Source organism: Crocodylus porosus, unplaced genomic scaffold, assembly GCF_001723895.1.
Source record: "Crocodylus porosus isolate Cpor-Errol unplaced genomic scaffold, CroPor_comp1, whole genome shotgun sequence".
NCBI lineage: Eukaryota > Metazoa > Chordata > Crocodylia > Crocodylidae > Crocodylus > Crocodylus porosus.
This window is the reverse complement of record NW_017728906.1, coordinates 8,304,428-8,328,221: the sequence shown is the minus strand read 5'-3', so window position 1 is coordinate 8,328,221 and position 23,794 is coordinate 8,304,428. Positions and strand designations below refer to the sequence as shown.

General features: G+C 38.2%; 1 protein-coding gene across 5 annotated transcripts in view; it reads right to left on the bottom strand.

Annotated features, from left to right (window-relative positions):
• Positions 1-4,640: 4,640 nt before the first annotated feature.
• ARL13B (ADP ribosylation factor like GTPase 13B) overlaps positions 4,641-23,794 on the bottom strand; it is a 68,493-nt gene continuing 49,339 nt past the window's right edge. For 3 of the 5 annotated variants that reach the window (XM_019528664.1, XM_019528665.1, XM_019528668.1), the window contains 6 exons: positions 18,825-19,027; positions 15,780-15,894; positions 14,284-14,518; positions 13,407-13,520; positions 12,063-12,131; positions 4,641-6,963 (listed from right to left, as the gene is read on the bottom strand). In XM_019528664.1, coding sequence (XP_019384209.1) covers positions 6,887-6,963; positions 12,063-12,131; positions 13,407-13,520; positions 14,284-14,518; positions 15,780-15,894; positions 18,825-19,027 — 813 coding nt within the window. In that variant the 3' untranslated portion in view covers positions 4,641-6,886. Of the gene's footprint in view, positions 6,964-11,417; positions 11,440-12,062; positions 12,132-13,406; positions 13,521-14,283; positions 14,519-15,779; positions 15,895-18,824; positions 19,028-23,794 lie in introns of those variants that run through there. The other 2 variants (XM_019528666.1, XM_019528667.1) reach the window with 2 other exon arrangements.

Here is a 23,794-nt window from a genome sequence, read left to right as displayed (position 1 = left end):
ATGCTTGCACGTAATCTCTCTTTCCATAACTGCAGTTGTGCCCTGTCAGCCATATGCAAGGTTACAACACTGGTCAAAACTCTTATGTGCTTTAAGCCATTTAGTTACTTCTGTAGGACCACAAAAGTAGATGTTTAGGTCTTCCATCTGCCTTGATCTTTCTTTTTGGCTTGCTACCTTTCTTCTGATGGTCATCAGCAGACGCAATACCAGCCAGTAAGTACAGGTTATCCTTTAGTGTTGGCTTTAGATATCTTGTTATTTCACAACTGTCATTTAGAACTGGTCTGGTTTCTTGTCATGACCTGAACGTTTGCATACTGCACATGCATACTGTGCAGCGGAGTAACAATAGGCAATAGCAGTGGTTCATAACGTAGCTCAGCTTCCTCTCCACTTTGAAGTGACCAACTTTTGAAGTATTTTGTGTGCACTGACTTTCCTTTTCCTTTTCTCTACACATTTTGAAGTTAAGTGTTAGGTCCAGTGTAACCCACAACTTCACAGGGTTCAGGTGATTAGTCAGCGTGAATCCATTCCATGTGATGTTTAATTTTTGCTTGGATTCTCTACGGCGTAGGTAAAAAAGCTGTGATGTGGGCCTAGGTTGTTTTAGCGTGAAGCTGGGTCTTTATTGCAGTAATCTGAGTGGTTGCTCAGTGCATGTTAGTCTGTTCTCATCAGTGATGAAGTCCTTCTCTTGTGACATGATGCATAGACCATCAGCATATATAAAGCACTTCATACTACTCTGTATGGGTTGGTCATTGTATGTTAAAAAGAATCAGTGCTAGCATGCTACCCTGTGGGAGGCCATTTCATTGTTGTCTCTAGCAGCTCCACTTCTTGCACAGTGCTGCATAAAAATGTCCATTCACCAAAAATGGATTAGATGAGCTGCACTAGGTGGTAGCTGTGCATCATATCGTTGACTTTGGAATGCAGGTTTTGATGGTTGACTATTGTATACTGCCGATAAGTCTACTAATAAGTCTCATCATCCCTCTTCAAATCCATCTTCTATATACTGGGTGGTATTTGGCCCAGACAGGACTTGCCTGATCTAAATCTGGCTTGTAGTTTTAAATGTTGTTCGATGTGAGGTGCAACACAATTGAAAATGAGGTGTTTGTAAAGCTTATAAAGCTAGCAGAGACGTTACACTGGCCTAAAGTTCTCTGGGCCAGAAACATCCTTACTAGACTTTACACGGGCTTCTTGCCATAGCTTAGGTTTTCTTAGAGTTGACAAGCAAGTGTTAAAAAGATTTCATACCCACACCACACTTTGGTTGCAGGATCAAAGTGCTTGATCTGCTTCATGTATATGTCATTAAATCCAGCTGCTTTGCCACTCTTCAAATGACTTATTCCACCATCAAGTTAATCTATTGTGTATCGATTGCTACATGGATTTTCCTCCAGATCAGTTTGACATCTAATTTGTATTTTAGCTTGTTTGTTTGAAGCTCGACCGTTGAGTAGAAGCTGGTGAGCCACCTGTTGTGGTATTGCTATTGCTGTACTGTCTTCAGGTCATTACTCAGCCTGCAAATGGTTAACCATGCTTTCCTGCTAGTGTGGGTCATATCTATTCCTTTGATCAGTTATTTCCATTTCCACTGCCTTTCTTCTTGGAGAGTGTTAGGGCTGTTCCTGCTGCAATAGTGTCTTCTGAGAGAGGATTTCTTTGAAACATCTGGTATTTTTTGCATTTGGTTGCTAGCATGGGAGTAAACCCTGGTATATACTCAGATCTGCATCCTGGAGATAGATGACCCTTGGGAGTTTTGCATAGTACATTCACCAAGAGGTCATAGTTATCCAAGACTGGTTCCATCTTAAAAGTCTGCCATCTTAAAATTTAAAGTTTCTATGCATGGGTACCATATATCTGTTGTGACATTGATAGCAACTGGTCTGTGCTATGTATGGGGAATGGGTTCCAACATGTCTTTTTTGCATATAACTTGGCATATATTCCTAGAAATCTGCCTACTACCCAATTTATTCAGATTGCACTGGAAAGCAACTTTAAAAGCACTGGTAAAATGCTGCCCAAAAGAAAACTGCAAGATTATGTAAATCATAAAATCATAGAAAGTTTGGGATCGAAGGGACCACAGGTGGTCATCTAGTTCTATCCCTGCTCAAAGCAGGACCAGCCTCAACTAGATCATCCCAGCCAAAGCTTTATCTAGCCAGGTTTGGAAAACCCCCAAGGATGGAGCTTCCACCACCATCCTGGGTAGCCTGTTCCAGTGTTTTACTACCCTCCTGGTGAGAAATTTTTTCTTAATATCTAACCTAAACATCCCTTGCTGCAACTGGAAACCATTGCTTCTTGTTCTGTCATCTGAAATCGCTGCTATCCTGACAGAACACATGATAGGAACTTATAACTTCAAAATGGCATTTCTCCTTCCCACTCAAGAATGAATATGCTAGGGATAGATGCATTTTAAGATACAGTGTACTACTGTACATAAAGAATACCTGTGGATGGATTAACTAGATAATCATTTGAGAAAAAGCTTGCAATACCTTCTACATTCTGGAGAATCAGACAATTCTGAAATGGACTTGTAAACCAAAGATTAGTAGTCAGGACTTTGGCACCTGCTTTTCTCCTCATTACCATATTACTTTCTGGCATAAAAAGCTGTTCAGCTAGTCACACAAGAATGAATAATCTGATTCTAAACATTAAACTTAATTAATGTAAGAGTACAGGTAAATTAGCCAGTGTGATAGGTAAGGTACTCAACACTTTCTAAAGACAATAAATGCCAAGCTGAAAAACAGATGCTTACTTTAGCAATTCAGAGCACAAAACACTCTTTATTGCATTAGATGTCATTACCACTATTCATTTTTTTTTAAAAGGTTCTAAGTGAATGTCTAGATTCCCTTTTCTGAGAGTTTGGATTTTTTTTTAAGTGACTTGTTTGCCTAATCCTAGCTCATATTAAAGATTCCCACTGACTACATTGTGATCAGGTCCTCAATATTGAGAGCTTTTATAACCCTTATCCTTCTGCAGTTTCTCAGCTTATTATGACCCGGAGTGTGTCACTTCATTTCTGAAAAGCAGTCATATTCAGTCTTTCCCCTGAGTATGTATGCAAAAATCAAGTACACTGAAGTGAAGTGAACCCCATACTCACACAGGAGCAGGTAGGACAGACTTTCCTTGCACAGCACCTTCTCTTAATAAGTCTGCTGTGGAACATTGACTTTTTTACCCCCCCCAGCAATTGTCAGAGCAGTCCTTAAGCAAGAGAGCAGAGAGAGCCCAAACTACAGAGAAAGGTCTTGAACATTCCTCTGTCCCAAGGTAAATTTTTATTAGTTTTTTTTAATTCACTTCTAAAACTTAGAACTCATATTACAGAGAGTTGCTACTGAAATAACCCAAAGGTGTTTCCTGTTTGAGGTAATAAAGCACCCTAAGCTGAATTAACTACAAAGCTGGCAGTCAAGAAGATGGCCATTGTGAAATCAGTGCCCTGCAGTTACCATATGGAACTTTTAAATTAAAATATTCAAATTTTCCAGTGACAGCAGAAAAATGCCCATCAGGGCTACTGATAAAAGGAACCCAAGGATACTCTCAAATGTAATCCAGCAAGGTTGTCTAAGTGGCACCACTATGCCCAGAAGCAATGCAGTCAGAATATACAGGATTGTGATGGACAGAGAGAGAAGAAAAACAGCACAAGGTTTCTTCACACTGTTCTGTTCTTTTTAACCTATGATAACCCTAAGTAACCTCACACCAGCTGTCTTACTATTTTTGCAGCTTATTGCAGAGTATTTCTCAAAGTCTCACATAAATTAGGGAGCTCCTAAAATTGTTACATTATTCAAAGTATTATTTAAGTTCAAGAAATGTTTGATACTTCAGTAAACTTCCTTCACCATTTGCTGGTCCTTTATTTGGGCAAAGTGTGTGTGTGTGTGTGTGGGGGGGGGAGAGCAGAAAGAGAATATATTGTATTTCTGAAGCATTAAAAAAATATGAATCCAGCACATTCACCCATACTATTCCTGTGTCTCTGAAGCATTCAAATGGCTTTAGTTCACTTACTTTTAAAATAGTTTCTTTTTCCATAAAATAATTTCTTTTTCCATAACAAAGTTAAAATGTTGTATAGACAGGTCTTACCTGTCTCCTTTCTCCAACAGGACATTTTCAAGTGTGCATCATTCATGCATTTAAGTGCAAGTAGTCTTAACAGTTGAATAAATGCATACGGTTCAAATACAAAACACCGAGTATAGATACTGAAATATAGTACAGCCTCCAATTTGCACAGATTATAACCCAATGAAAAGTGGCAGCACTGCCTCACTTCTCTAAAATTAAGTGCAAAAGGAAAGCCTTTTATCATATCATTAAAAAAAAGTGTATTTTCACATAATAGTCTGGGATGTACCAGTACTACATGAAACAGTAAAGCTAAAACTCCAATTATCAAAATAATTTTTTTATTTGCTTTTTTTTTTTTTTTTTTTAATCTTTGATTCATAAAATTCAGCTGTAGAAGTCAGGTTCAATCATGGCCAAGAATTTGTGAGGTTTTACTGTATTTACATCTGAAGAAAAGTATATTGGATAATATAATGAAAACACGCTGATTCTATACATTGGTTTTATTCTGTACATAAATATGATTCCTAGCAAATAGAAAGCCTGTGCAATATAAAGTAAGAAAGAGAACAATGTAATAGATAACTTACAGTACATTTTCATATACAAAACTTTATGAAAAAATATTTCCAGCACTTTGGTCTCATATCAACATAAATTTATCAATAATAGCTGAAAAAAATTATGAAAAAATATTAGCATTTTCAGTTTAAGTCGCTCCAATTTAGTTACCATACCAACTTTCTCTGTGGTTAAGTTTCCTTGAAACTTTTGTTTTTGGTTTTATTTGAAAAGAGCTGTCAGGAATTCAATTGCTGTTTCATAAGGGTAAAAAGAAAAATTTCTAAAAGATGACAGAAAGCTGAAAAGACAGAAAAATGGAAAACACACAATAGATGCCCTTCTCAGCCAACTACATATGTATTATCACATAGCTAAATATAGTACAATCGTCTTTATGTAAACTTTTAAGAAATTTCTAAATATTAAGACCTGCTTATTGCAAGTGAGCAAAACGAAGCCAAAGTAATATTTACCCAAACAGAACTCTGTCACTGAATTAGAACACCAGAGAAGCATACATGTATTACTCCCAGTCACATTCAAACTCTTTCATACTTACAGTAACTCAGTGAATTTGAATATTGTCCCTTTCCAGTGTTATTTTTTAATGTTAGCAATTGTCTTCATTAAAATACAATATTTCAGAAACATAAAAAAAGTCCTGCTTGAGGTGCTAAGAGAGCATTACTCCCATTAACTTTAAACACAATTCTTTGGCTAAAACAAAATACAATACTACCAAAATTTTAAATAGCTGATAAATATTTTCACTTCATTTGTACTGACGACTATTTTTTTTTGCTAATATACATAATGGAAAACTGGCATTGCAACAGAGAAGCCACCAAAATCCTTTAATTTACGACCTGTACTCTCATTGCACAAGCACATTCACACTTACTATAGCATTGTACTATAGCAAGGTTCTTCAGTCAACAGCAGCTAAGTGGTAAAATTACTCAAATGGATAGCAATGACCCTCCTCCACATGCTCCCCCTCCATCAGACCACAAGCTTACACCAACTATGTGAACCACAGTAAAACCAACTCTATCTTTCAGGGTTTACACATAACTACTTTATTATGCAAGGGATACATTATTTGGAAAAATGTACTAGACTCATTACGATGGCTCAAAAATCTCTGCTCCAACTTTTCCCCAAATAGTATTTTAGTGTTTTCTAAATAAAGCTTATTGAATATACACGTGGTAAAAGATTCCACCAGGATTCTCAGTGCAAAATAGTGCAAAGAAGTTCTACAGTGTACAATCTTCTAATGTTCTATAGCAGAGAATAAAATATTCAGGTAAGAGTTTTTAAATCAGATTTACTCTGTGTACCAAACTCATATAGCAAAACTAGGGAAAACAAATCAGTAACAAAACTTTTAAACAAATTCATTCATAACATAATTCTGGATATAACCCATTAATCTTAAAAACCCTGTAGACTGCCAGAAGGACAATATATGAGTATTTAGGACTTGTGATATAAAACCCAAGCAAAATGTATTGCTATCTCAAGGTAAATGTAAGAGTAAAGCATATCCTCCATATACAGCTATCACATTTTCAAAACTTTCTAGACACCAGTGTGATGGTAAGTAACAGGCATTCATGTTGACTCAAATTCCAAAATGAAATATAAAAAAAAATATAAAAATATAGTTAATATTTATTGTATAGGTCTCCCCCATATCCACCCTAACATGCATGCATCTTACAAAATGCTTTAAAATTACCAGCTGTAAAAATACTGATTACTACACAGCATCTGAAGAATGGTCTTGATGTACACATGTAATTCAACTGCATTTAGTCTACAAGGTATTTTTCTTCAAGGCTGCCTATTCTGGCAAATAGACTCAAGAGTACCAAACTGATCCCAAATGCTTTATGCATGCAAAGTTTCTCAAAATATCTGTCATCTGTCTCCATGTTAACCCCTGAAGAAAAGCTGGTGAGAATGTGAACAGTAACTGATATGTCAAGTAGAGGTTCTAGTCAATTAAGTCTGGTAGAATTAACTTGCAGCTGAAATCTCCCTGGAATTTTATGGTCTCATCTCACTGCAACTTGTTAAACAACATCCAATTTTTCTTCTAGCACGAGAATTGCTTATATTATAATTTTAGAATTATGCTTTTAAAATGCTGCACGTGATCCGATTAAGAAATGACATCATGGGTATCACTGTTGGGTCTTTGCCGTACAGTCAGTGGGGGTAGAGGCTTCCCATAGAAATCTATTTAAGAAACATGAGAGAAGAAAAACAAGTTAGTATAGAATTTATTGCATCTGTTAATGTACCTCCTCCTCCTTTAAGCTGGATTGCACTGACTAAATTCCTGCTCTCCTTACAAAAGCCAGGCAGACTAGTTTTAGGGTGAAATCTTGTAAGAAGGATATAATTCTAAGTGCGGAGCAGTTCTGTTGACCCAAAGCTAGGCTACTCTCATTATTAAATATTGCATCTAGCAAGATGTGGGCTTACAAATTGATAACGGGACGCTCAGAATGTGTTCGTAATCTGATTAGAGAAGTAGCCAAACTTAGAACAGATACTGTGGTAAAGACTGCATTGCTCCTACATGTACAAATGGCTCACTAAGAAACAGCAGTGAGTTACACAAGCAAACATAAATAGATGAGAATAAAGGCTCACAACAGTAAACTTAAGTCCAAGAAGTTTCCAAGAGTCTAAGACCACCTGTATTTCAGTTCTCACAAAAACCATGCTAGCCCTCTGAATGGGATATGTTAATTATTTTTATCCAGTAATAAAATATGCCTGCTCTTGACAACAGAGTTTGAGGTAGAAAAATTGCATTTCCAAAACCAAGGTAGCAAGCATGCCAGAAAAGAGGAAAGGTATCCTTAGACAAACACTTGTTATTAATACAAGGTTGCATACAGACTGACACACACAAAACACTTCACAAACAAAACAAAAATGTCAAATATGGTTGGTAACAGGACACAGACAGAAAAAAAATGTACAAGCAACTTTTTGAATCCTTCGCCTTAAATGCAGTTTTCTTGTTTATGCCACTTAAATTTAAAAGTCTTAAATACATTATAGCCTGCCACAAGATTTTATCACAGCTGTCCAAGGGACACAGTAAATATACTGCATTTCATATTTTTTTCATCTCTAGATGTAACGGTTTCTTTTAAAGTAGTGATCGCAATCGATAACTGACAACAGCAAGTGAATTAATATTGATTAGACTTTTCTTTAAGTTATGTAATAAATGTTTTTCAGAATAAGACCTTAATTTTATGCTTTGTGGCTATGTAGTGCTTTTGGGGAGGGTGGGAAACCCCAAACAAATACTGGATTAAGTTTTACACTGGTGTAAATCCATTGGTTTCAATGGAGCTACTCCAGTTGTATAGAAACGTGAGAAAAAGAAGCAAGCCCATAATGCTGACAGAACCACTGTTAATTATAATAGGGTAAATGAAAACTTCAAAGGGTACAGACACACAGAACTGAACTGTTCCCAAGTGTCACTGATGGGTAATCAGGTCACAACTGCTGCAGGTCAGAAGTGGCCACATGCACAGTGCTCAAGGTGTTCCAGGTAGAGCTGTTACCTTTAGGCCAGTGGTCTCCAGCCTTTAAGTAGGAGATCACCTTTAGCATTTAAAAGCAACCCAAAATCTATCATGTGCCACTGCTGCCACCCCCCACCACTATCACCACCTAGCAGGTAAATCTGTGGGGAGGGAAAAGGGGGCAGATTGAGGCAGAGGGATAAAAAAATTATTTGGGGGCATGCCTCCCCAGTAGGTAAGTCCCACCCGGCCGAGGCCCCACTCTACTTACCCCTGTTTTTGCCTCTACCATACTGTCATTCAGCACAGGGACCTCGATCTAGCCCCCAATCCTTCCCTCCACAGACTGACCAGCTGGGCAGGGGCGTGCCTATGCATGCACGTGAGCACTCAGCCCCCCACCCCAGCCTCGGACTGACTCCAAGAGGCTCTGAGATCTACTGGTGGATCAAGATCCATTGGTGGTGACCACTGTTTTAGGTGTTGAAGTGCTGTGGCTCCAACAACTGGGGAAGGGAGATAACAACCCAGCATGCACTAGACTGGGTAGGTTGGGGGAATGAGGTGCTTGCATCCATAATTTGGGGACCTCAGGGACTGGATGACCTGTGGCTGGGGATGTCTGCACTTTTCTGCCTGCCCTTCTCTCCTAAACATGAGTTAAATAAATTTCAATAGCCTGCACTTGACTGAAATCTGCACCGTGCTTGCCTGCTTCAGGATGGCTGGGGGACGGATGTTTGGACTCATGCCTTCAGGTTTCTGGAGATGAGGGGGGCATGATGAGGGGCTGTAATCAAGTAGGCAGTGAAGACACAGCTGGTTGTTAGATAGAGCTTTTACTGAACAAGCAGCACAAGGAAGCTCATCAATGAGAAGTGCAAATGGAAAAAAAAAAAGAAAAGGAACAGTGAGTGGAGCTCTGGCTATGTACCAAACGGGCCAGTTGCAGCAGCTGGGGGGTAAGGAGGGATGCAGTGTGATTTGCCAAACCTATATCAAGGAACACTTAGTGTCCACACATAACACTGAACCCATTCAGTAGAGTACTTGATTTTCCAAGTACACTTATGAAGTATTCCAGATGGCTTGAAAACAAGTTTAACGCGCTTTTACACCTGTCCATTTCAGGTTAAAACCACATTTAATCTGGCCTGTGTATTATGTGTCCCCATACCTTAAGATATTGCCGTTATAATCCAGGTAACTATAAAATAATTTCCAAAAGCATGGAGTTGCAAAGGAAACTTTAGCCCCTGTACCTGAAGAAATTTATACATCCTTACAAGTATATTCTTCAGTAGATATAAGCAACACTCATTTTTAAGTCTTATGCTACAGCTACCTGCATTGCTGGCAAAAGTACAATCTTTAATTTAAATAATTGTATAATTAAAGTTCTATATCATTGGCAGATTGCCTATTAGTTCAGCCTAAACATCTAGCACAAAAAAACCCTCCATTCTGAATCACGCAAAAATGGTAAGATAAAAACATCCTGATTGTTAACACTCACATTAACTGAATATGAATTTTAAAATGAGCTTTAAAGAAAAATCATACGTCTCTGATAACACTAAAGCTGCATTACAACCAGAGACCTGAGAGTTTCTTTTACTGCAAATTACTCTGATATTTCTATCGTTATATACCAGCACAGTACTGTATTTCAACTACACTTGTAAAAATTCCAAACATTAAAAAAAAGAAGACAGAAAAATAATTCAAGGAATTGTTGTGTTCTACATAAAGACTCCAAGAAAAGTGAATGGGAATACTGAAAGAACATCTACTATTATGGTATTTTATTAACATAAATGTACTAATGCTACAGAATTCACTTTTGTAAAGAGGTTGATCACTTTCAGTTTGTCAGTAGAGCTAAAATATCCTTTCAATTTTTCCCCTAATGCACGTTTTGACTGTGACAGGGAAACAAAACACTTCAGAAAGTAGCCACTGTGCACAAGTTTAGTAGGTGGTCTGCTAAAGATTCCTCAATCTGAAGTCTTGTTAGTGAATAGTGACAGGGGCCCTGTTGAAGAACCTATCCTGATCAGAACAACTCAAAGAACTACTTTGTTTCTAAAGGGTAAAGTAGCCTTCCTATTCAATTCTTTCTTGCTTGAGTGTGTACAAGTGTTAATCCCACTACACAGGACTGGCAACCAGTACACCCTCCCAACAGAAGTGGTAAAGTTTCACCATATCAATTAAACACCAACTAAAGTACAGCTCTTCTAAACTTGGCATGTGACTGCACCTCTTAATCAAAAAAACAGCAGTAAATTAGCTCTACTGTACAGCCAGCCTTGCCAACTGATACAACGGAGTATTCCCGAAGAAGGAAGCAGAATGTTGCTTGTGCTCTGGTAGAATAAGCCTTGGTGAGAGAGATGCTATCGAGCTGATAACACATTTCAGTGTCATCCATGATGCTTTTAGAGCTCATGCTTCCCTTTTAGAATGCCCAGGTATAGTCAGAAATACACTGGAGATCAGTCTGTATGGCTTAATCCTGGCCATGTAATAATAGCTCAATACTGGATTTATTAGGACATGTAATTTATTTTCCTCCAGAGCAATGCATGGTACTTATTTTCTCTATGGAACATCTTAGAGCCTATCAGGGTGATCGCCAGGGGGGTGATTCTGTTGTAGGTTAGATGGCGTTTAAATCCAGAAAGGGCACTATGAACAAAACAGTTGCTGAGAAGAGGGAACCATGGTGCATCTTTGCCTCCCAGCTCTGCATGACCTCACATGGGAACCCAATGAAGCACATGCAGTTCAGAAAGATACCACCATTCAAAAAAATCTTCTCAGCCCCATGAATGCCTTTATTAGAATACACGCTCAAAGAAGAACATTAGTACTACTTACATCCCACATCTCAACATACATTAATTACTATACTCATGATGGGGAAACTGGGAAATGGAGACTTTAGATGACTTGTCCAAGGCTGTACACAATCATGGCAGAACTGGGAAAAGAACTTATATCTTTTATCTCAGTTCCATCTGTTCTGTAGCTACAAAACAGGCTGCCTCACTGATGAAATAAATAAATGGAAGTAAAGAATAAAGCCCCTTCCCTTCCCCTTGCCTCCCTACCTCTTTTTCTGCTTTTTCTTTCTTGCCTTCTTCTCTCTATACTCCTTAAAAGAAGAGTAAGATGGTTTCACAATTAAGATTCACTATAATATAAATTACAGATAGCATCTCTTACCATATCTTATATTTTCTGGAAAGAACATATTTGTTTAAGTCTCATCTGACTTGTATCCAATTTTAATTTTTAGAATTTGAAAATTACCAACAAAGAAAAAAAACCCAACATGCCCCAGGAAGACCTCCCCCAGTGCTGGGACCAAACTGGAATACCAGCATGTATCAAAAAAAATCTTTCACGGTTTAAGTTTTAAAAATATCACTCTGAACCAAAATAAAATACTTGGATTTTATCACTATAAAGTACTGTCCCTGTTACTGAAGTATTATATGGCACACTGTAACAGGTGCGTGCAAACACCTTCCAAATACTAAGAAAAAGGCAAAACACCTCCTGTTTGTTTTGAGAAAAGGGAAGTAAAGAAAGCAAGAATATATTCATTTTCCCTTATGATAAAACAGAAGAAGAATTTGAAAAATCAAAAAGGTGCTTTCAACATGCAAAGTGTTAGTTTTATGTCTGCAGCTATGAAAGAAAGAAAAAGGTATGGAATGGAATGAATGTAGGAGAGAATGAACAAATAATGCTTTTTAAAAAAAAAAAAATTACCAGTACGATGGGTTTCACCAAGAGGTTCTAGTTTTCGAAGTCTATTAACTTTGGGGGTTCCCCAGCCAACTAAAGAAAAAAATAAACATATTCAAAAACATCACTACTGTCAAAATATCTGGCTTGAAAGCAGTGCCAGTATGCCCACGTGTCTTCTTAGGAAATATGAAAGCTCTAAAGAAGGAAAAATACTTCATATATTCATATGTACTATGCTGGTGAATCCATTTAAAACAAGGCATTTAAAATTTAGTGGTAAAAAGGGATGAAAAGCACCTTACTATTCTGGAGAGCAGTATTTATTGAACTGTCATGCTCTTTTGATGAGAAACTAAGAAAACATCTTCCTTGTTTTCCCAGCCTCATATGTACAACCTAATATTATCATGTCCCATACAGATTTCCAAAAGATTCTATCAGCAAATACCAAGATTAGACAGGTGAAGCCAATTAGAGGGCCTGAAAAACACTATTTGATGTAGATGAGGGCAAGCAGATCATCTTGACAATCATGACAATCATGAGTATCTGTGTGATAAGATTTCTAAATAAGCTGAAATCTTTCTGTCCGTGCTTATCAACTGTTGCAAATATTAGCATTTTTTTCTGCCAGCAGTAATGTTCAAGTTACAAGGTGCTTAAATTTTCATGATCTGTGATGAGTGCAAATGATGCAGGATTTTTGGGTTTTCTTTGGTTTGGTTGTTTTTTGGGTTTTGTTTTTTTTTTCCAGACAGTTTTTATATTAAGTCTTTTTTTTTTTTTCTTCTCATCACATTTAAGTTTTCTTGGAAGGAGATCACTTGATCTTTTGGTCTACTAGAAAGAAGCTGTTTCTCTCCAGCTGTTCCTACCAAAGAAACTCACAATGAGACAACATCAACAAATCACAAAAGGCCGGCTGCACTTCATAGTAAATCCTTTTAAAATGTTACATCAACACATGCATTTACCCATTTACCCCAGAATATATTTACTTTTACTCTAGTGCGTCCATGAGGGAATTATAATATCCCACCTACAGAGATATAATCATCCTTCTGTGCTAAGCCAGTCAATTTTCTCATGTAGACAAAGCCTAAACAGAAACTGAACAACTGCACTCTTCAAAATTCTCTCTCTCTAATATATTTATGGGAAGCTACCTGGCACAGATATTGCTGAGAGGGTTGTGTATGCATCATACAAGTGAGGATCCTCATGGGCAGTCCTCAAGGGAGAATAAACTGTAGTGGTTTAGTCCTGTGCAAAAGCCAGTCCTCTTTGCATTTTTAGAAAGTAAGTGGTTTAAGAGTCAAAGTTACACAAACCAAGACACCAGTTATTAAAGACTGTTTTACTTACCTGGTGGTAGAGGTGGAGGTGGGGTTGGATTCTTGGGAGCAGTATCCTCAATATTAACTGGTTCCACTCTGTGATTCCTTTTCAACTTTAGTTTCTTTTTCTTTTTACTGTTATCTAAGCCAAACAGAACAGAACAGACCATGTACCATATATGTACATTAATGAACTCCACAAATACAGACATATCTTTAGATTATTGTAGCTGCTGGAATGGGATGCACTGACAGTCAGATTCTATTCCATTCTATTCTGTTCTGTTAGGTATGTAAGCCAACTTGGACACCTACTTGTAATTCTATACCACTGTGCTAGAGTCCTTGAAAAACTATTAATACAGAAGGTAGGTAGGTTCTCCTCACTGTTTTTTGAGATTCAGTATTAAGGGTAAGATGATGGTGGATTTTTAGGGCTGGAACATTGCAGAGTAGAATTGCACTTAGGTGCCTAAAGCCTTTTCAGTCTCTAGTAAGTAGAACAGAATCTGGTCAGTGGTGTCTCTAATTTATATTTAGATGTACAGAATAATGGTCCTAACACAACACAGCACCTACATAAACTTTAATTTTACATTGTTATACAATCGTTTTATTATAATCGTGTGCTTTCACTTCAGTTTCAGCTTCTGCCCTTAGATTAAGGGAGTTCAAAATTTATAGATATCATTGGAACTTGGGCCATATGTACAAGAGCACTGAAAAATTGGCAAGCTAGTTCTTGGTTGAAGTATGGCATTTCTCAGTATATTAACCCAGCTGTACAATAGCATGCTTCAATTATGTTAATCAGCATGTGGCACAAAGAAGTAGGATGGATACAGGGAAAAGCTGTGTAAAAGTATGAGTAAACAACAAAGTGGGATTCAAAAGGGAGCTGTCACCTGAGTCAAGGTTTTCAGAGGTTTGCTGGTCACTCTCTTCTTCATGCTCCAGCTGCTGGACTAGTGCAGATTTGTATGTTTCTATCAGTTTACAATCATTTGTTTTTTGGCTACTGCTGCTGGTTGGGCGGTGTGAGTCCATTTGCTCCTGCTCGGGTTTAGATTTCAAGGTAATAGCATCGTTTTCACTGTCCTTCCTTTGCCTCTTCTTCTCTTGTGCAGTCTGCTTTTCATTCTAAGAAAGTATCAAAACAACATCTAAATACAAAAGGCCTGCTCAAAATTATGGAAAGAACATTCTAAAATGCAAGTGAAGAAAGATTCTTTAAGACCATTTCTGAAAGGTCACATAGGTTATTTAAAGAGTTTTCAGGGAATCATGCCCTAGGATTCATAAATTTAAGATTTAGCCTAGAAGCAACACAGGATGCTGAAGAAATGATTTTTAGATTTGGAGTTGATGATTTAGGGAGGTCTGGCTGCACACAGCGTTACAGTCTAAGTGTTCTGCATTCTTTTTTAACAATGCCATGCAAGAAAGTCATGTCATGTCAAGAAAGTGCATACAAAATTGGTACCACTTAGTAAGAGGAGATTACAAATTTCTAATCCTTCCTTTTAAATCACTTCATTTTTAGTTCGGCGAAAACCCACATTTATAAATATATCCACAGGGTCAGGATTTTGCTTTAGCAGAATTCTGATCGTGTAATACAGATTACTAGAATCTCTCTTCCATTACACCCAATTGACAGATCTGCAAGTCATAACTGATATATTCAGCTGTGCAATATTGTATGATCTTGCAAAATCTAGTATTGTGCATGTAATTGACTCTAGTGTGGACACTTGTATTGGAGAAAAGGAGTAAGACTTGAATTATTTATTTAGGGAGGCTCACAAATGTCAAATTTTCTTATGTATGCCTGTCTAAAGTCACCTGAAGGAAAAACATGGTACAGTAAACATGAAGCTGAAGATTACTGGAAATGAAAAAAAGATGTCTAAAAAAAAAAAAAAAAAAAAAAATACATATATGCATAGATTTTCAAGTTTCATAACTAACAGACCATTTCAACTGCTCCATGACAATTGAAAAATACTGTATTATGCTAGAAGAGTATACTGTTACACAAAGAAGAAAAAAAAGTAACATAACTGATCATAATTTAACCAGCTCATAAAAATATCTACTCTCTCTTGAACAAAGCAACTGTTTATTCATATAATCCCACAGTAAATGTTTCAAAATAAACTTTTTTTATCATAACAAGATTTCTCTTTAGATACTATTATACTCTTTGGATACTGATGAACATCCTTAACATTAAAACATTAATATTGGTACAGCTTCACCACACACAACACTAGATTGTCAGGACATAAAAATAGCAAAAGGTATATATGCAAATGTATAGGCTATAAATAAATATCACCATTCTGATGTTTACTGACTGCAAGTCTATTGTGATTGCTATTCCTCTACACTCTCATACCTCTGTGAATATAGCAGATACAGGCAAGAAAGGGTTGCCCAAAACTGGCTCATGTTCTGCCTCATCAGTTATAATTCTTCCTTCACGTTCAGCTTCTTCCCTCTCCCTCTGATCTCTATTTTTAGAATAAGAAAAATGAAACATTTCAATGAAAATGTACTACAAATATTAAGAACTAGAAAACACTAGTCATCTCAGGTAGCCCCCAATTTACCTCAGATGTGGGGGAGGGGTTGAACACCACTGCAAAAAAGTCACAAGGACTGGAGCTAATGTAAATAAAAAGTAAAGAGATTTTGAAGTACGAGTCTTCATCAATAAAAGTCTAAATGGTCTTTTCCCATCGTTTCCCCATTGCAATTATGATCAAAGGACATTCTAATACCAGATTCCCCATCAATGGACAGGAGTCGGCTGATAGCAGAACATTTCCCTTTAGGACTAAAGGATGTTCCGCCACAGGTCCAAAGCAACTCAGGTTGTGAATCTCTAGGGCGTCCTCCCTGAAAGGCCCATTTGTTTCACCCTCTCTTGGAAGAGAGTTTAGGGATACATATTGGCTAGTGCCTCAGTCTGGAGATCATCTGTTTCATTACCAGCAATAGGACTTTAACAATGGAAAAACTACATAAACCTTGCTTTACAGATGGGGAAATGGAGCTGCAAGCAAATGAAGTGACTTAGCGAAAGTTGCTATATCTGCCTTTGGCAAAGTTGGGGATAAATCCTAGGTCACAAGTCCCAGATTAGTAGCCTATCTTTATTCAACCAGGCAGTTCAGTCGTAGTTTTTTGGGTCACCAAGAGGCCTGTACCATATGGAATGCTTGATTTATTATCACTTCATTTCCTTGGATTTACTTACTTCTCCAAGACAGTGCAAGCTAACATTGTCAAAAGTCCATTCCACAGCCACCTATATAACATGACCAGTTTAACTAAAGGTTTTCTGCATCAATTGTGTGTGATGGGGCCTATGTGCTCAATTAGTTCAATTTAAACTTTGCTTAAGTTGATGTGATAGAGGTCAATTGCTTGCTGATTTAAGACAGATTGCTACGAGACAAAATTAAATCAAATTAAGTGTGGCTACCCAAGGGTGTGCTCCATTTAAATTACCATGTTTACTCAAATATAAGATGACCCTGATTATAAGTAGATTCCCCCAGTAATTAGATTCAATATATGGAAAATGTATCAATTTATTACAAATCCCAAGAATAGCATTGAATTATTGGAGGTTTGCTTTGAATATGTCCTCTCCCACTGCTATAGCAGGAAAAATAAATGGGGGGGGGCGTTAAGTGGCTCCCCTACCCTCTGCTTCCTCCTTACTCCCTCCTGCCTCCAGCCCCTTGAGGGTAGACCATGCTCTCCCCAAGCACATGGAAGTAAGGAGCTAATTTGAAAACACTGTCCGTAAAATAAGTATTGCAGTAGTCATCTGCATATAGTAACCATAGACTTGGCTCACACAGAATTGATGCATTTTACCTTTTTTGAAGCTGCTGCTATTGCTAGCACAAGTAAAACAATTTTAAGCAGCACTTCAGCATCCATTTTACTATACATGCCATTAGTCCACAGTAAAAAAGTTCATGATTTACCACAGAGTTCATTTCAAGCAAAGGTAATCTGATAGCTTAGCATTGCTTGGTATGTGTGTGTACTCCAGATACCTCCTAGAAAGGATACATGTGCTAATTAGCCCCCACTCATGACTGGAACCAGGCGTTCTTGTCACAAGTCCTGGGATACTCCAAAAATGTATATGCAAATGAAGTGCAGAGCAACCTGATCTGGTTCCACCTTTAAGAGGGTAGGGCCATATTAAGCATATGCAAGAGGCTGAGACAGGAGGCAACATAGGGAATCTTTGTGAACTGTTTGGTGATGTTTGCCAGACATTTAACACTGGTGAAGAAACAGGAATAAATTTGAAATGGGAAAGAAAAAGCACAGCTCAGCTGTGAGAGTAAAGAGGAAGTTGAAAGATAAAATGTACTGGTTTACCATAACTTGAAAAAGTCAGCACTCTGGGGGACTGTGCTTAATGGACACCGCAATATATCTTATTCAGATGGGCTGCATTAATCTATCCTTGTGGCTTTTTGGCATCGGGGAGCGTGTCACAGCTTGCTCTGGTAGCTCCGAGTGGTGGCCTCGTATTGTAGTACCTCCAGGCCCAGTGCCCATTCCCTCCTGAAGGAACAACTTACTTTTTTTTTCTTTTAAGAGCCACACAAAAAAGGTCTCAGTTGCTATGTTTACCCAATAAAGACCGCACGTTTTACAGTTGTGTTGCATTTGATCAACATCATTGTTTCCATTACTGAGTCTGTGCTGCTTTTGACTGCAGTTTAATGATAGACAATGTATTTAATGAGGCTACTGATTTGACTAAATACAGTGAAATGCATAGGCTTTTAACAGCCAGTATACATTTTAGACTGGAGAAGCAACATTCCTAAAAAGGACCTTGCTCAAGTTAAGTGCATTGTTGCAAATTCACAACGCCAATAATAAGAGCCACAATTGGCTGCTGATGACCACAGAAGGCTGTGCCCCATTTTCCACTACATCCCCTCAAAGCATAGAGGCCTTGTCTTGTGTATTTTGGAGGTTACTAAAGCACGTTGTTGAATGCATTGGGGCCACTTGGCCAAAAATATTCAAGCTGACTACCTGCATTGTCACTAACCCTTTCTATTTATAGATGGATTTAAAAGCTGAGTTGCTCTAACACAAGTTGTACCAGTGTAAGCCCCTTGCATCACAATAAGCTGGGAGTGAGCCTCTTGTCAGACTAAGCTGTACCCATCCCACATCTGTTATTGATGGCCCCCACTTCAGGACACACTGACCAGTGTAAGAAAATACCAAGCAACCCCAAGCAAAACAGAACAGTTTTAAATACTGAGTTTCATATCTTTGTGTAGAATAATGGCACTGGTTTTGTAACAGTTAATTTAGTAGAATATTCCCCCCCCTACAACCTCTATGTATGCAAAAAAAAAAAAGTCAAGCAGAGAAAGAAAAAGAATACCTTTCTTCTCGTATCTTCCTCACCCTTTCAGCTCGTTCTTGTTTCTCTTGTTCTTCATAGGCTTTTTGCTCAATAGTGTCTTTCTGGATGCGCTCATTTAAGGCATCAAAATCTTTTGCTATAATATGTAGCAGCCAATACAAACCTTTTTTTATAGATTTGTCAATTTTTTTCCCACAACCCATGACAGCTGAGCAAGGCTCCTGCAATAGAGGGAGAGAAAGAATATTTATATTGCAGATAGTTTATTATAAGCCATTTACTAAACACCACAGTTGTGGCAACTGGTGAATAAGAACGTCAAATGTCATAGATGAATAACTTTATATTTAAAGACTTTTGTAAATGTAATGGACTTTTGGCCAATATATCAGTTGCATATATTTTATACAAATTCCTGTTTTTTAATCCCATGCCAGCAATACTGTAATATTCTTCAGCTGTTCAGAATGATGGACATGCAATTATTCTGTCTTCTCCAATCCAAATTACCATCTAATATACATTGCAGTTCAAATGATATATTGCTTGAATTTGCCAGGAAGGGGTAATATAGTATCACAATTTCAAAATGAAATCGGTTCTCCAGTGGACTGCCAGGACCTACTAAACCTTCTTTGTATAAAATTTTAATGCCCCTCCTCCCATCACACAGGATTTACCAGCTGGAAGCAGCTGTATTGGAAATTGGATTGGTATTGGCCAATATGTCTCCTTAAACATCAGCTATCTGCCCCACAAATCTCTATGGTGCTTTCTGCAGGGGGGAGGGAGGGAATCTTTCTTCAGGAAGTTTAACTAAGAAAGCATTTAGTGTGTATCCCAGACATTAAGAAGGTAGGGCATTGCTTTTTCAGAAATGTGCAAATCAGAAATGTGAAACATACTAGTGAAGTTGAAACAAAAAAGAAACCATGTTAGATTCCTCAGTCTATTAGAGTTAGCACTGCTTTGTAGGAATCCATAATACTGAAATACTTTAATAAGAAATATAAATGCAGACTAAAGCCATGGACAGAGATTACATTTGCAGCACTAAATATGCCTTTGCATTGCTAAAAAAAAAAGTGGGTGTACAAATCTGCACCCAACCTGTAGCACTATAAAACTGCTCCCAGTTGAACAGGAACTTCTTCGTAAGCACTAAGTTTTATTTTCTCTGTAGCACCATGGATGATGTCTACAGTTAAATGCTGAACTACTGGGAGCCTCTTGCTCCCCACAGCATCCCTCCAAAGACAGAGGGAGAACAGCTGGCTCAATGACAGCTTACCAGGTAGCAGAGTTATAGCCTGCATCTTAATGGGGCTGTATCTTTGCTTGCTGCGATGACAGGGAGCACGGCAGTGGTGGAATCTTCCAGTTCTTGGGGCAACAGTGAACTCTCCTCACTACCCTCTCGCAGAAGGGTGACGAGCTGTCACAGAGCGTGCAACTGTCCTGGTCCCCAAGGAACAACAACTTTTCTTTCTGCCTTCTTGTGGCAGGAGGTCAATCCCCTCCCTCTGCCACAGGGCAGTGGGAGTGGTGGGTGCACTATGCATCACAGAGCCCACTGCTGCCCCCAGACTGGGAGATGAAGCTGTGCTTAAACCCAGAACTACCTATGACCGACAGGTTTCCCTCCTGAAGGGGGTTGGGAGAGGAGGTGTACTGGTACTGGCAGTACTGCTAATGAATGTGTGTCCACAGCTTAAAGGCCTAATTTTCAGAACAGCCCTTTTTGCAGGAGATTGATAACCAAAATTCAACAGACTGTAAATGAAAGAATAAAACCATTTGTGATAGTTTACACCTGTAATCAGCATTATGCTCATAAAAAAAACAGTAGATAGATAATGCAAATCCTTCATCAGAATAACTTTACCTAATGTGGTAAAGAATTATTGCTGAAAGAATCAGGCACAACTTTACTATGCAAGTTACACCAGTTCTGTCTGTGATCTACCTAGAACAGGAGTTGACAACTTACTGCACAAAGACTGGAACCAGCTTGTAAAGAGACTGGATCCAGCCTGCTGCAGCTCAGGGAATCTGCAGCATGCTCCAGACACAGCAGCAGAGGCAGCATTTCCAGGGTCCAACTGCCTGCTGCATTCAGTTTCATTCTCTCTACTGAAGCATGGGAGGCATCCCCAGATCACTTCCTTTTTCTATCTAGTTCCTTCCCAGCATCTCTTGATTGCTGGAGGTTGTGGGGGTGTAGCTTGCAGCAAGGTTTGGGTCAGAAGCAGCAGCCCATGGTGGCAAAAGCTGGCCAACCCCTGGCCTAGGGTAACCTTTTGCTAAAGACAAACAGACTATATACCTGCACTCCTGCTGCCCAGTGGTAAAACACAGTAATAGCTATCTACCACATCAAATACCCCAGAACATTAGCGTGTCTGTCCCTTTTTCATCCTGATAAAAAAAATTTCATTTGCACAGAAAAGTAGTGTAAATTATATGCTAAGGTACACATTAGTGTATCCATGCTCTTAGAGCATTTTTACACATGCTCTGGAACTCTGCGCCAGCCTCTTTAAATTACCAAGCCATGCTAATTAAAAGCACCCACATGTCATATGCATCACTCCCAAGATGAAAAATGGTGGCATCAAATGTGTTTTAGTTCAAAGCTTCCCACCGCCATTTTTTCAGCACGGGGACACTGATACACATGACATGGAAGGCTGCCAGAGCATGTCAATTTCTGTGCTCCAGTAGACTTGATTAAGCAAATCTGCTCTGATGCACTGAAAATCCAGCACATTGGAGCAGACTCTCTGCATGTCTATAAGGAGCCCTTAGTTTCCATATCCCACATGCAATTCTCCCCAGTCAGTCAGGTAGCCACTGCACTGATATAATCTGGGACAAAGTCTTCTCTGAGTGAGCCAAGTGGAGATTCCAACTATTCTGACTGTGACAATGTTTCTCTTCTGATGTTTATTTGTAAGCTTTATTCCTCTCTCTCAAGCTGGGAAACTAGCTGCCCAGAATCTATTGAATGTGCCGTCTGCTTGTTCAGGAAAGACCTGGACTTCAGAGAACAGAGGAGAAAGCTTTGCTGGTATTTGCCATACGCAATAATAAAGTATTGAGAAAAATGTCATGGGATTTTTTTTCAGACCATTATGTTTAATTAGAGAGGACATCTGTGACAAAGATTCTTCCAAAAGTTGTCACTTGGCACTTGAAATAGACCTGTGAAGAGGAAAATTTCATGATGGCCTTAGAAGTTTCCCAAAGGCTCGTCTTACATAATTTACATTAAACTAAACTTCAACATAGTCAACGTATAACCTGCTTTCTTGCAATACTGTTAATTCTATACATATGGAAAATTCTCCATAAGAACATAGAGATGTCATGCATCCTTGGATACTCAGGAGACCTCTCACACAGAAAAAGGCATTTTACATTTATTCCTAAATCTCGTGGTTGGTATTTGGGACAGGAAAAGAAAAATCAACATATAATAACTATAAAACAACTGTTAGAGATGGCATACTGGACTAGAGCAACCTTGTGTCTGATCCAGTAAGTCAAATTCCTGCGTTTTAAGGAAACAAAGCATTTGTATTCTGTCACATACTCTATATATTCTTTACTGAATTGACCCGAGAAAGATGAGCCTTTCGGGACTATTCTAAACCTTGAGTAAGGGAAAACTCTGATGAACCAAATACTAATTACAAATGTAAGTCTCAAACTTCTCGGAAGAAGAAACACACAATCAACTTTTAGCCTTCATTGCTTTCAGGGTTTTACAATGGTATGTGACAATTCTGAGGGGGGCGGGGCGGGGCGTTCACCTCGATACACACAGTCTTGTAAAAAAATCTCACACGTTTTAGACAGTGAAGCTTCCTGTTCATATTTTTGATCTACAAAGAGCAAAGCTTAAATACTAATAGAAATGCTGTGTCCAAGCAGCAACTTCATAAATAGGATGACTAACTGAAGGGCTACTATACAGACAGAGAAAGGATGAAGATCTCATTCCTGGAGGAAATTTCCACAGTGAAATAAGCCTTACAAATTATCTTTTTTTTTTTTTTTTTTTTTAAAGACTTCATTATACGTGAAAGGCTAGTATTGCAAGGTTGAGGAATTCAAGGTCAAATCTTACTACATTAAGTGATTTTAATTCTAACTTTAAAAAGAAACTTGTTTGTATCCTCCAACTTCATCCAACAGCTCCACTAGAAGCCAAGTAGAGAGATTATCTTTAAAATTAAGAGAATTTCACTTTCAGATGTTTAAGGAGTCTTCAGATTCACTATGACAGGACACAAGCTCACCTCCAGCCCATCTATTCCAACTAGAAATAATCATAAAAAAATATATACAATTAATATACCATTAGGGGGCAATGGATGGCTCAGGGATTTATCATGGGATATAGAAGTACCCAGGGCCATTACATAAAATCAGTTATAGTTGGCAGTGACCAGCTTTAGCTAGGAAGTGACCACCAGTACAATGGCTAACTTTTGTTCAGCTATTGAAGCATTTTAAAAGAAACAGTTTGAGTCCCCAAGTAGGCAAAAGCTAAAATGCAAGATAACTAAAAACAAGAGATCTCAAACATAGCTATGATGATGCTCTTTGTTAAACATTTAATCAGTAGGTAAACTAAGACAGACTTCCCCCTCAATCATTTAGTAAAAGCCTAGTTTGTCTGAGGGTAACTCAGTATGAAAATGGTTAGGCTAGAGAGCACAGAATGGGCCAACAGTGTATTTGGCAGAGTGGGTTCATATGATGCTTTAAACAAACCAAAAAAGGCAATTTCCACCTCTGTTTTTAATATGCCTTAGGTTTATTATTCTTTTCTTTTTTAGAGGTGTACTGATAAAGATTTTTTGGGCTGATACCAATAACCAATTATTAACCAGCCATGTGGGATGATCCAATTGCCTATATGAAGCCTGGCAGCTTGGAGAGGAGCATTTGGATAGTAAGTCTGGGGAGGGGGGAGGGGA